Below are 12,173 nucleotides of genomic sequence, written 5' to 3'. Positions count from 1 at the left end.
GTGTGTCACGAGATAGGGGTGGGTGGGCGGGTGGGTGCGCGCATTGCATTATAGGTGTGAGCCAGTAGTGGATTTCAAAATTTTTTAGAACGTCTTGTGTAAGTGTGGCCTGCTTTGTGGGAGTGGCTTGCCGGCCATGTGACCGGGTAGGAGTGGCTTGCCAGCCATGTGACCGGGCGGGACTGGCTTGCCGACCATGTGACTGGGTGGGCGTGGCCAACTTGTAAAATGTGAAACTCACTTAACAACGCTCTTGCTTAGCAACCAAAATGTTGGCTCAGAAACTCTGGCATTTGAAGCATGCAAGTCTTAAAGCTCTCAAGCTATAAGACCCTTGCACCCCTAACCCTTTAGAAAAAAAAAACCCAGGGGTGTTCAAACTTGGCAGCTTTAAGACTTGTGGACTTCAACTCCCAGGATTCCTCCTCTCGCTCTTCATCTTGATGATGTGCAGACAGGCGGGGGGAGGGAGCTGGAACCGGTTCTAAACGGCACTGTAGATTTGTGAAACCTTCTTCTATAGAAGAGGTTAGAACTGGCAGGAATCCACACCTGGTGTGGGCACACTTGTGCACACTTTTGGCACACAAGGACAAAATGGTTAGCCATCACTGACCTAAAACATGACCCAACACAACACAACATAACATAACATAAACAGCATATCATAACATAAAACATAACAACATAGGCTAGCATAACAAACAAACATAAACATTCTTTTGTGGTGATCTGGTTGAGCTTCAGAAGTTGTTTTGTTTCTTTGCTTTAATTCTGGATGTCACGATGTTAAAAAGTTTGCTAGGCCTGAACTGAATGAATTGACACTCAAGAGTTAAACTAAGAAAGAGTTATTGCGCAGGTCATAAAAGTTCTTATCTGAAAGTGATTTATTGCGCATGCGTTACACATTCCAGAACTAATTCCTTTCTTCTTTGTCCGGCTGCCAAGCAGAGTTGGCAGACGGAGCTTTCATTATCAAAATGTAACAATTAGTTTATTTTACTTTTATTTACTTTTATTAAAGTTTGTTTATTAATTAGAATATACTTGTCAAAGACTTTTATTTTATTTTTCTTAATATCTCAAAAGATATGCGGAAGGGAATCAGCCTCGGTCCATAGACCTCATTTTCTACAGGGCGTTTTTCCCCTGACACTGGACAAATGAGCTTTTGTTCTTTTTTTCCTTTTCAACAAGAGAAGCTTGTTAAAATAAGCAACTTTGAAAAATTGTTTTGGAAAATGAGAAACTGCCGATTTATATTCTGGAAAGAGATCAATCTATGTGCTTTTTCCTCCCAACGTTCCCTCTCTCTTCGTTTTCTTGGTGGCTGAAAGAGGATGGGACAGTTGCTGGAGCAGACACTGAGACTGCTGGAGACCCCGAGTCCAAGGTGCCCCCGCAAGCACTGCCAGGAAGATCCCCAGGAAAGATCTCTTTTGTGATGGGGACGACTGAAAGTGAGTATCCAGAAGAATGGGGGGACTGCCCCACCCTCACCCCGGCCCCATCAGCAGAATGCCTGCTCCAGAGAGGTCATTTTGGCACCAGAAAAGGCAATTCTTACCTACCCAAGCAGAGTTCCTCAAGGATCATCTGGTGTCTTTCTTGAAATTATAAAAAAGATGTGGAGACTCTAGAAAGAGTGCAGAGAAGAGCAACAAAGATGATTAGGGGACAGACTAAAACATATGAAGAACGGTTGCAGGAACTGGGTATGTCTAGTTTAATAGAAAGAAGGACTAGGGGAGACATAATAGCAGTGTTCCAATATCTCAGGGGTTGCCACAAAGAAGAGGGAGTCAAACTATTCTCCAAAGCACCTGAGGGCAGGACAAGAAGAACTTAGAAGTAAGGAGAAATTTCCTGACAGAACAATTAATCAGTGGAACAACTTGCCTCCAGAAGTTGTAAATGCTCCAACACTGGATGTTTTTAAAAAGAGATTGGTGTCAAGGTTCCAAATAGCATCCAAAATTAAATCAGAGTCCAAGGCAAAGTATTGCTCAAAGTTCCAATTTATTAAGAGAACCAGGTTGGCACATCTGGGAAAACCCGAATCTGAAGGCTTCCCGGTTTTCCCACCCAGTTGAAATTTCAAGATCTTGCCCCCACACCCACCAGTCCATCACATGGTCCAATCTTCCATTGCCATGCTGGCATCTCCACCCATCCACTTCCGGTCAGGTGGAGAGGTGCAGAGAACAAAAGGTGACCTTGGCCTTCTAGAAGGAATTTTGTTTTGGCTACATAGCATTGAACTCCATACCATCCCCCTCCCATTTTCCCACAATAGAAATGTCATAGTAGAATAATAGAAAACGTGGCAGGCCAAAGATCCAAAAGGAATATCGCTGCAGGCCTGATAATTGAATAATCAATTTGTCTGAAATGGTTTGAAATCTCCTGCATGAGCAGGGGGTTGGACTAGAAGTCCTTGGAGGTCCCTTCCAACTCTTGTTATGCTGTTAAAGTTCTGCAAAATTGTACAGGCTTCCTTTTAAGGCTTTACATGTGGCTTGTTGTTTAGTGATGGTTTAAAGTTATGACCGCATTGAAAAAAGTGACTTATGATCAGTCCTCATATCTTTGACCGGTGCAGCGTCCCCACAGTCACATGATCACCATTTGCAACCTTTCCAGGCAATTTCTGACAAGCAAAGTCAGTGGAGAAGACAGCAGGGGAAGGTCCCAAGTCATAGTCGTGTGATGCCTTGCTTAATGACTGTGGTGATTCACTTAGCAGAAAAGGTCATAAAATAGAGTGTGTGTGTGTGTCACATGATGCTTCACGTGACTTGATGAATTATTGATGTCATAAGTCGAGGACTACCTCTTAACTTTTTAAAAAAGTTTTATTTCATTTATAGGTTGCCCTCATTTAATCCTGATTTGCCTTATTCTGTGATTTGGCCCTCTTCAAGATTTACTTGAAAAGGGACTACAATATTTTTCTCAAATAGCATCCCTTAACTAGATGCATTCTGAGTCAATATTATTCTCACCTTCACTGTTCTGTGTTTTGCTTTATGATTTTTGGAAGACACTGGAAGTCTTTAAGGCGATGTTGGATAGCCATTTGTCTGAAACGGTATAGGGCTTCCTGCCTAGGCAGGGGGTTGGACTAGAAGACCTCCAAGGTCCCTTCCAACTCTGCTATTGTATTGTATTGTATTTCAAAAGGTTTCCATTTGTAGCTCATGAACGGCCACATAGCTACATCTGGGAATACCTGTTTATTTTGCCCCTTTGTAATGCAGAATCTTTCCTTCTTTCTTTCCTTCTTTCTCTTTCTCTCTTTTCTTCTCTTTTTCATTCTCTATCTCTGTTTTTTTCTTTTTCCTTCTCTTTTTCTTTCTCTTTCTGTCTTTTTCTTTTTGTCTCTCTGTTTCTTTCTCTCTTTTTCTCTTTCTCCCCTTCTCTTTCTGACTCTTTCTCTTTCTGTCTCTTTTTCTTTCTGTCTGTCTCTTTCTCTTTTCTCTTTCTCCCTTTCTCTCTCTCTCTCTCTCTCTCCCTTTCAATTTCTCTCTCTTTTTCTTTCTCTCTCTCTTTCTCCCCTTCTCTTTCTGACTCTCTTTCTGTCTCTGTTTCTCTCTCTTTTCTCTTTCTCCCTCTCCCTCTCTCTCCCTCCCTTTCAATTTCTCTCTTTCTTTCTCTCTTTCTTTCTCCCCTTCTCTTTCTGTCTCTCTTTCTTTCTGTCTCTGTTTCCCTCTTTTCTCTTTCTCCCTTTCTCTCACTCTCTCTCTCCCTTTCAATTTCTCTCTCTTTTTCTTTCTCTCTCTCTCTTTCTCTCTTTCTCTTTAACTATCCTACTAGGCGACCCCTGTGAAAGTGGAAGTGAATGGGAGCCGTACGGGGTGCTGTCAGAAGATACAGAGGACGAAGAAGACACCGTAAGACACTTTGGGAACCCCCAAGAGCCAGGGAAGAGTAAAGGAAGCCAAGCCGAAGAGTGGCTGAATAAAGACAGTTCCCAGGGAAGCGACTACACTGCTATGCTGGCTCAACAAAAGACCTACAAGGGCAAGAGGAAGAACCAGTGCAAAGTGTGCGGGAAAAGCTTCACCCGGAAGGCAAGCCTGAAAGTTCACCAGCGCATCCACACGGGCGAGAAGCCCTATAAGTGCACCGTCTGCACCAAGGGCTTCTGCGACAAAACCAGCTTCCTTCGCCACCAGAGGATCCACACGGGGGAGAAACCTTACAAGTGTCCCGAATGCGGGAAGAGTTTCAACCGGACCACCAACCTGATTACCCATCAGAAAACCCACGCGGAGAGCCGGGAGAAGACCTTCCACTGCTCCAGCTGCAGCAAAAGCTTCTACAACAAGTACAGCCTGAAAACCCACTGGCGGAGCCACACCGGGGAGAAGCCCTACAAGTGCTCCAGCTGTAGCAAGAGCTTCTGCGACAAGTCCAACCTGGAGGCCCACTGGCGCGTGCACACCGGGGAGCGGCCGTTCGAGTGTTCGGAGTGCGGGAAGAGCTTCAGCGACCGCCGGACCCTCCTTCGCCACCAGAGGATCCACACTGGGGAGAAACCCTACCGGTGCACCGAGTGCGGGAAGAGCTTCAACGACCTGGCCACGCTTCTCCGGCACCAGAAAATCCACACGGGGGAGAAGCCCTACCGGTGCACCGAGTGCGGGAAGAGCTTCAACCAGAGCTCGCACCTCATCCGGCACCAGAACACGCACGACGCCAAGCGCCACAAAACCTTGGAAGCCAAGCGCGGCACAAAGGCTTCCGTCGGGACCAATATCTTTCTGGATATTGGGAGCTTTGCCCAGGGGAGCTATTACCAGTATGCCCACCCTGCCGAGCCGTTTCATTGGCCTCTTTCGACCTACTCGTCTTCCGCCGAGCCGGGAGAAGCAGGCATGCCCAACCTATGGACTATTCAGGAGACCTCAGTGGGCGATCAAGCCATCCTGGTTATGAAAGAATTCACAGAGGAAAGGACCTTAGCCCTGTGAAGGCTCTGAACGGAGGAAAAAAATGAAACCTGTATTTCCCCCCCCCCCCCCAGGGGAGGAGGAGGGCAGGTTCATCAATCTGAAATCACAAAAAGCAGGGATTTTATTTTTATTTTTTGGGGGAAAGAAAACGTTTTTTCCCCCAAAAAAAGATATCAGTTCCACCAGGATGGCGTGAAATCCCCTGGACTCCTTTGCTCACTGTTTGGCTTGTGGCCATGATTGGAGAGAGATTTTTTTTTCTTTCTTTCTTTCTACAAAGACTCAGTTTCGGGAGTAAGCTTGGGGAGGGGAGGAAAATACAAAGAGCTTGAAGGGTTAAAAGTTCTGCTCCTCAGGTAAGGAGATTCAGCTGGCATGGTTTGGTTCCCCCCCCCCCCTCTGTTTTCTCAGTCCACACATGGAAGAGAAGAATTGAATTGAAACAGTGGAAAGGAAAGATAGTCAATGTCTTTGGAAGGAGACATTGTTTTCCCTCCCTGTTTTTCAAACGGGATCCCTTTTGAGTTGAATCAGGAGGGAACCGGGATCCCTTTTGAGTTGAATCAGGAGGGAACCGTTGGATCTCTTCCACTTGCTCTGAGTAACAAACCCAGGTTTGAGAAGGATGTGGCAAGAAGGGCTTTCTGGTGTTTGGTGAATAAAAGGACGGCCTCTTTTGTCAGCTGAAGAGAAACAGAAGTACGAAAAAAAGATGACAGGTGAAGAACTGGCGGTCCAGAGAAAGCTAAAGGGGAAAAAAAAGCATTGTAGATGTGACACAAGATCACGGTTCCGCAAAGACTTTTTTTTTTATTGTTAGGTTTTCAAAGAAGAGGTCTTCTAAAGGGGGCGATTCCCAGCCGTGTCGGCTTTAAGATGACAGGACTTCAACTCCCAGAATTCCCCAGCCACCCTCAAAGCATTTCCCAGGCCATCCGGGAGTCGAAGTCAGGGGTCGGGTTCAAAAATTTCAGTAACGGGTTCTCTGCCCAGTTGCTGGGTGGATGTGGCCATGGTGGGCGTGGCTTAGTTGGCTTCCTGCGCTACGGTTGGGGTGGGGGTGTTTTCACCTTCCCCAGGCTCCGGAGGCTTTCCTCGAGACTCTGGGCGAAAACTGTTTTCCCCGGGCTTCAGAGGCCCTTCTTTCCGGCCTTCCAGAATTTCCGGGAGGCTCGTTTTTATCCCTCCCCGAGCCTCCACACCAGAGGTGGTATTCAGCAGGTTCTGACCAGTTCTGGAGAACCGGTAGCGGAAATTTTGAGTAGTTTGGAGAAGCGGTAAATAACACCTGTAACTTGACAGCTTTAAGACTTGCATGCTTCAATGCCAGAGTTCCTGAGCCAACATTTTAATTGCTAAGCAAGAGCGTCGTTAAGTGAGTTTCACCACATTTTACAAGTTGGCCATGCCCACCCAGTCACATGACTGCCAAGCCACTCCCACTCGGTCACATGGCCAGCAAGCCACTCCCACAAAGCAGGCCACACCTACAGAAGAGGTTCTAACAAATTTTGAAACCCATCACTGGTTGTAACAATCAAACCAATTTAAGATTGCAGGTTTAACAAAAAAAGGGCCTTGTAGGAGCCTGAGAAAAAGATGGATTAATGCTGCATTATATTTTTTTACAGCCAGACATTAATCCTCTCGAATGCTGGTGAGGAGATCCCCAGTGAGACATGGGCACAATTCTGGCGCAGGAAAACCTCTGCAATGGAAACATAATCTCCCTCTGTTTGCTTGTCTGAGGAAACACACCACAGGGAAGGCTTGCCTTTATTTATTTATTATTATTTTAAATCCCTCCCCTATTTTTTTTTATACATAAATACTTTCCTCCTCCTATTTCCCTACAACAACAACAATTCCTTTGGGAGGTGGGTTGGGTTGAAAGAGAGGGAGAAGGCTGGCTGGGGAATTCTGGGAGTTGAAGTCCACAAGTCTTTAAAATTCCCAAGTTTGGACACTCCGATCTATAGAGTCTAAGATGGCATCAGCAGGCCATTTCAGACAACCGTGAAAAGGCCCCCGTTTTGCAAGCTAGATTTTGCCAGGGGGTGAGTTAACAACTTGAGTGCAATTGCTTTAAAGGGAATAAGCCGCCAAATGATCCCTCATTGCCAAATCTGACAGTCCCCTCTGGATTGCTCAGAGCAGAATGTCAGAATCTCATAGAATCTGGTGTAGAAATTTGAGGCTGGACCGGATTTGAACATGAGGAGTCCTTGATGCTCTCTGAGCTTGGTTGTATTCTTGCAGACGTTTCATTGCTCAACTAGGTAACATCATCGGTGCTGGTCCTTTAATATTCTCCTTGATAAGATTTGAATAATTTATACAGAGGATTGGTTTAAAAATGGGCCTTCCGTGTGGGTTCCCCCCCCCATTTGGAGGGCTCCCCATGGCCGAGGCCCTGATTTTAAAGCAAAGGGTACTTGCGAAACAATTCATTATACAGGTAGTTCTCAAGTTTACAACTGTAATGGAGCCTGTCATAACGGTTGTAAAATGGGTCAGTTGTTTTGCGATCAACCTGATTTTACGATGCTTTTTGGAGTGGTCATTAAGTGAACATGGCAGTTATGGTCATTAAGTGGATCCGTTGTTTGCTATGGGGCAAAACGGGGTCACACAACGCTTCAGATGCGACCATGTTGCCAAGCGCCTAAAGCACAGTTGTGGGATTATGTGTGGGGGGGACGGGGGAAACCACCGTCAACCGGTCGTACGTCTCCTTTTTCAGTTGGTCATAACTTCAGAGGGTCTCTAAGCCACAGGTCATAAGTCAAGGATTAACTGCACCTACATAAACTAAAATTGACTAAAGGAGGCTGGATTTCAAGGCATCAGTGGGTTCTTGTTATTTTTAAGGACATGAATTGTTAGTGATTTCTAAATTACCAGATTTTCCTATTTTTGGAATAGCAGATATCACTTACTTTTTTTTTTTTTACACAGACTGGGACCCTTGTTATGATTTGAGGCTGGCTTTTCTTCCTAAGCATCAGCAATTCTGAAATGTTGCAACACAAAATAGTCCTCGATTTGCAACAATTCATTTAGTGACCGTTCAAAATGAAAAACGGCACTGAAAAAAGTGGCTTATGACCATTCACACTTGCAACTGCTGAAGCCTCCCCATAGTCACACGATCAAAATTCAGCCGCTTGGCAACTGATTTAGGAAGGCTTTCCCACCCAGAGCTCTCGATATGTTGCTGTGACTGATGGATACAGCAGGCACTAAAAAACTGCTATTAAATGTGTGGTGGCCTAGAGGTGGAGCTCTCACCTCACAATCAGAGGAGGCTGTGAGTTCGATCCTAAGTAGAGGCAGATATTTTTCTCAATCTGGGCACAATGAGAATACTGTCCTTTTTGGATTATAAGAAAGACGCACATTCCCCCCACCACCAAAGTTGGTGAAAATTTCGGTGCGTTTTATACATCAAATGTTGCTGAAGCCCAGCCCACCCACTAGCCCCCTCCCCCCTTTGGCTGTTCTTGGCTTCCATGTGTCATGTTTTCGGCCTCTGCATGTCCCATTTTAGACCCATTCCAGGCTGCGGGAATTGCCATAGCACATCGCCGCCTCCCCGTGTCACATTTTTGGCCTCTACACGTCGCATTTTTGGCCTTCACGCTTCGCATTTTGGCCAGTTCCAGGTTGCAGGGATCTCCTGTAACTAGCCGAAAATGTGGCACGCAGATGCCAAAAACGCAACACGTGGAGGTGGCAATCGGCGGCAATGTGCTGTGGCGATCCCCGCAACCTGGAACAACTGATTGGCAGTATTCCAGAAAGCCGATCAAACCGCCCATCAGCTGCTCATGCTAAATCAGCTGTGATGACGTGCTGAAGCTGACCAGGCTGTTTGGCGTTTGCTGCAAGGACAATAGCCAGATGAATACCGATGGGTATTCATCTGGTAGGCAGAGGCAGAATTTTTGTTTTCTTGTTTTCCTCCCCCAAAACTAATGTGCGTCTTATACTCCGGAGCATCTTATACTCTGAAAAATACGGTAGATCTGCTGAACAAAGCTCCGCATTGGCAACAGGAAGGGCCTCCAGCCAGTAAACACTCAGCTTCATTCAGTTGCCCAGACTACACTCCGCAAGGGATTATGGGGTCATTAAAAGATGATGATAGCGGAATAAGTGGAGGATGGGGGGGTCTCATAGGACTCCTGAGCACAAATAGGGGCCGTGAAAGGATGTCACACAACAGAGATTCGGTGGGCGTTAGCTTAAGCATTTGAATATTGAAAGATTTGTGGGTTAGATCTTATTCAATTCAGGCGTGCTGTAAATTAGAAAAAGTTTGGTGAAGTGGTTAAAGGCATCAGGCTAGAAACTGGCAGGACCTCAGTTCCCGCTGGGTGGCCTTGGGCTAGTCCCTCTCTCTCAGCCCTAGGAAGGAGACAATAGCAAACCTCGTCTAAAAATATTGCTAAGAAAAATGCAGGGATTGGTCGTCGTTGTCTCTGGGAGTCAAGATTGACTCCAAAGTGTGTGTACACACACACACACACACAAGCTGTAACTTCTGCTTAAAATATTTCTTAACCGTATTTCATCTGATGAAATCATTGGGGTGAAAATATAGAGACGGGTTAATTTTTAAAATATCACGTTTCTAAAACAATTTTGGGTTGTAAATGCTGACATTTATTGGTGAACGATGAAAGTGAGCTGTTTTTATAAAAGGGTCAGTAGAGTTTGAGGCCGAGAATGATGGCCTTATGCAACTCTACAACGGTAAAGATTAACATTTTCTCAAGGGGCCTCTGTACTGGAAGCTACTTGCATGGTTGTGAGATTTTTCTGGGAACTGTTACATAGAATGGTACTGTGGTGCAGGTTTTGGGAACTTGTAATCAGACAAACGCTAATATTTTTCATTTGCCGGTACCTGCAGTGACGTGCAGTCAGGAGAGGCAGGGGAGGCACAGCCTCACCACTGTCATCATGAAAAGAAAAAAAAATGTGAAAGGAAAAAGGCGAGAGCTGAGGTCAGGCTGAGCTAGTTGCTGCCTCACCGTGGATGACTCTGCTTAACTGTTTAAAAAAGCCTCTAAAAAAGCGCCCACTACTATGAGGCAGGAGAACTGCATGCCTCATCTAGTCTGACTTTAGGCGTTTTATGATCACTTGACCAGAGTTAAGCAAGGGTTAAAAGCCTAAAAATTCCTGACCTAGGTGAGGCACGCAGTTCTCCTGCCTCATAGTAGAGGGCGTTCGTTTGGGCGGGGCTTCTTCAGAGGACCCCAGGCAAGAGCAGAGTTGAAATCCTCTCTGAAACAGCTGGAAAAGGTACGTGTGGGTCGGGGGGAGGGGCAAGAATTCAAACTTCAAACTTCAAAGTGTAGTTTGATTGCAGGCAGAGTCACGTTGCCTTTTCAAACCTGTAATCAGTGAAGCTGGGCTGGATCCTTCCGGGGCTGGGGGAAACTGTGTGTGTGTGTGTGTGTGTGTGTGTGTGTTTGAGAGAGGGGGGAGAGGGAGGAAGGAGGGGAAGGGAGAAGAAAAAGAAAGAAGGAAACTTCTTTCGCAAAGGAGAAAAACAAATGCTGTCGCTTTAAATCGGAACTGAGCATGCCTGGCTGTGGAATTCTGGGAGTTGAAGTCCACAAGTCTAAAAAAATTTGAAACCCACCACTGGGTCAGTGCCTCACCAGCCATAAACCTCACCACACATCACTGGGTACCTGTAAAGGGATAGAGAAAAGGATGGATATAGGTCATTTACCAAAGGTACTTCAAATTGAAATCTATAAACAGGATTTTCTCAAATGGCCATCACTTCCATCCATTCTCTTCTGAGTTTTCAACACATTTATCGAGTTTCTGATTCTATTGTACGTTCTGTATATTTTAAATTTAGATTTGTGTTTGTTATCCATACTTAGTTTAGGTTTTCGCTATTTATATTACTTTAGTTTCTCTTTTGTTTTTATTTTAACCCTGAGGTCTTTCCAGCACAACAAGTTACACTGTAAAACCCAGCACTTTGATTCCCTTGGATTTGCGAGGTAATTTCAGATGTTTTTTGAAAAAAGCAACTGAAAACTAATAATTGTGATCCTTCTGTAAAACTCGTGGTGGAAGGGGGAAAAGTCTCTTGGATGGAGAGGATCTATTCTGAAACTGTTGCAATGCAGATAGTCCTCGACTCACAACATATTCGTTTAGTGACCATTCAAAATTAACGGCGCTGAAAAATGTGACTTATGACCACTCACACTTGTGACCGTTGAAGCATCCCCATGGTCATGTGATCAAACTTCAGCTCCTCAGCAACTGATTCATATTTATGACGGTTGCAGTGTCCTGAGATCATGTGATCAACTTTTGCCACCTTTTGGCCAGCAAAGTCAATGGGGAAACCAGATTCACTGAACAACTGTGGCAAGAAATCTCATAAAACGGGGGAGGCCTCATTGAACAACTGTCTCATTTAGCAATGGAATTTTTGGGGGCCCAGTTGTGGTTGTGAGTCAGGAGCGACCAGAACTTTAGAAGAAAATGGGACTTGCAAATGGAAGACTCTTTGAAACAGTGACGTGGCGTAACATGTGAATGCAAACATGATTGCTGCTGAGCCAGTGTCTCTGCTCAGTTTCCCGAACATATGAGATCCCTCCCTCCCCCCTCTTAACTGGTTCCTTCATCTTTTGCCCTTTTGTAGGAATTGTGTCAAATCTGTGATTTTGGAAAGTTAGCTGGTTCTTGTAGGTGATTGCCTTTCATATGCATGGGCAGCTTTAAAAGGATTGTATGGTAATCATCTTTTATTGTAATGGGAAGATGCTTTGCAAATAAAGAGTAATAAAATGGTCGTTTCTGTCCAAGGTTTTAACATTTATGTATGTTCGACTAGACAACTTGGCTCCTGGGAGGAGGGGGGGGGGGGAGACGTCATTTCAAAGATCTAAATAGAGAAACAGAATAACCAAAGACAGGAAAAAACCAGTGAGAGTTGGAGCAACTTCTGACTTCTGCCAGCTTCCCCATTACTTGTGGTAATCTGGCTGGGGGTATCAAAATTCCTTCCTTCCTTTCCTTCACTCCCTCCTTTTTTCTCATCTTTTCCTTCCTCCTCTTCTCTCCTCCCTTCTCTTCTCATCTCTCTCCTTCCCTCCTTCTCTTCTCTCCTCACTTCCCCATTTCCTCCCTCCTCTTTTGTCTTCCCCCTCCCTCCTCTCTTCCTCT

At 45.2% G+C, this 12,173-nt stretch overlaps 1 protein-coding gene across 3 annotated transcripts in view; it reads left to right on the top strand.

Moving 5' to 3' along the window:
• LOC309397907 (uncharacterized protein) overlaps positions 1–10,111 on the top strand; it is a 25,173-nt gene extending 15,062 nt beyond the window's left edge. For all 3 annotated transcript variants that reach the window (XM_081964339.1, XM_081964340.1, XM_081964341.1), the window contains exons 5-6: positions 1,341–1,463; positions 3,820–10,111. In XM_081964339.1, the coding sequence (XP_081820465.1) occupies positions 1,341–1,463; positions 3,820–4,979 (1,283 nt within the window). In that variant the 3' untranslated portion in view covers positions 4,980–10,111. The remainder of the gene's footprint in view (positions 1–1,340; positions 1,464–3,819) is intronic.
• The last annotated feature ends 2,062 nt before the right edge of the window (positions 10,112–12,173 follow it).

Source organism: Natrix helvetica (assembly GCF_964273705.1).
Source record: "Natrix helvetica genome assembly, chromosome: 1".
Classification (NCBI taxonomy): Eukaryota; Metazoa; Chordata; class Lepidosauria; order Squamata; family Natricidae; genus Natrix; species Natrix helvetica.
Note: the sequence above shows the minus strand (reverse complement) of the source record. Positions and strands in the feature narration are given on the sequence as shown.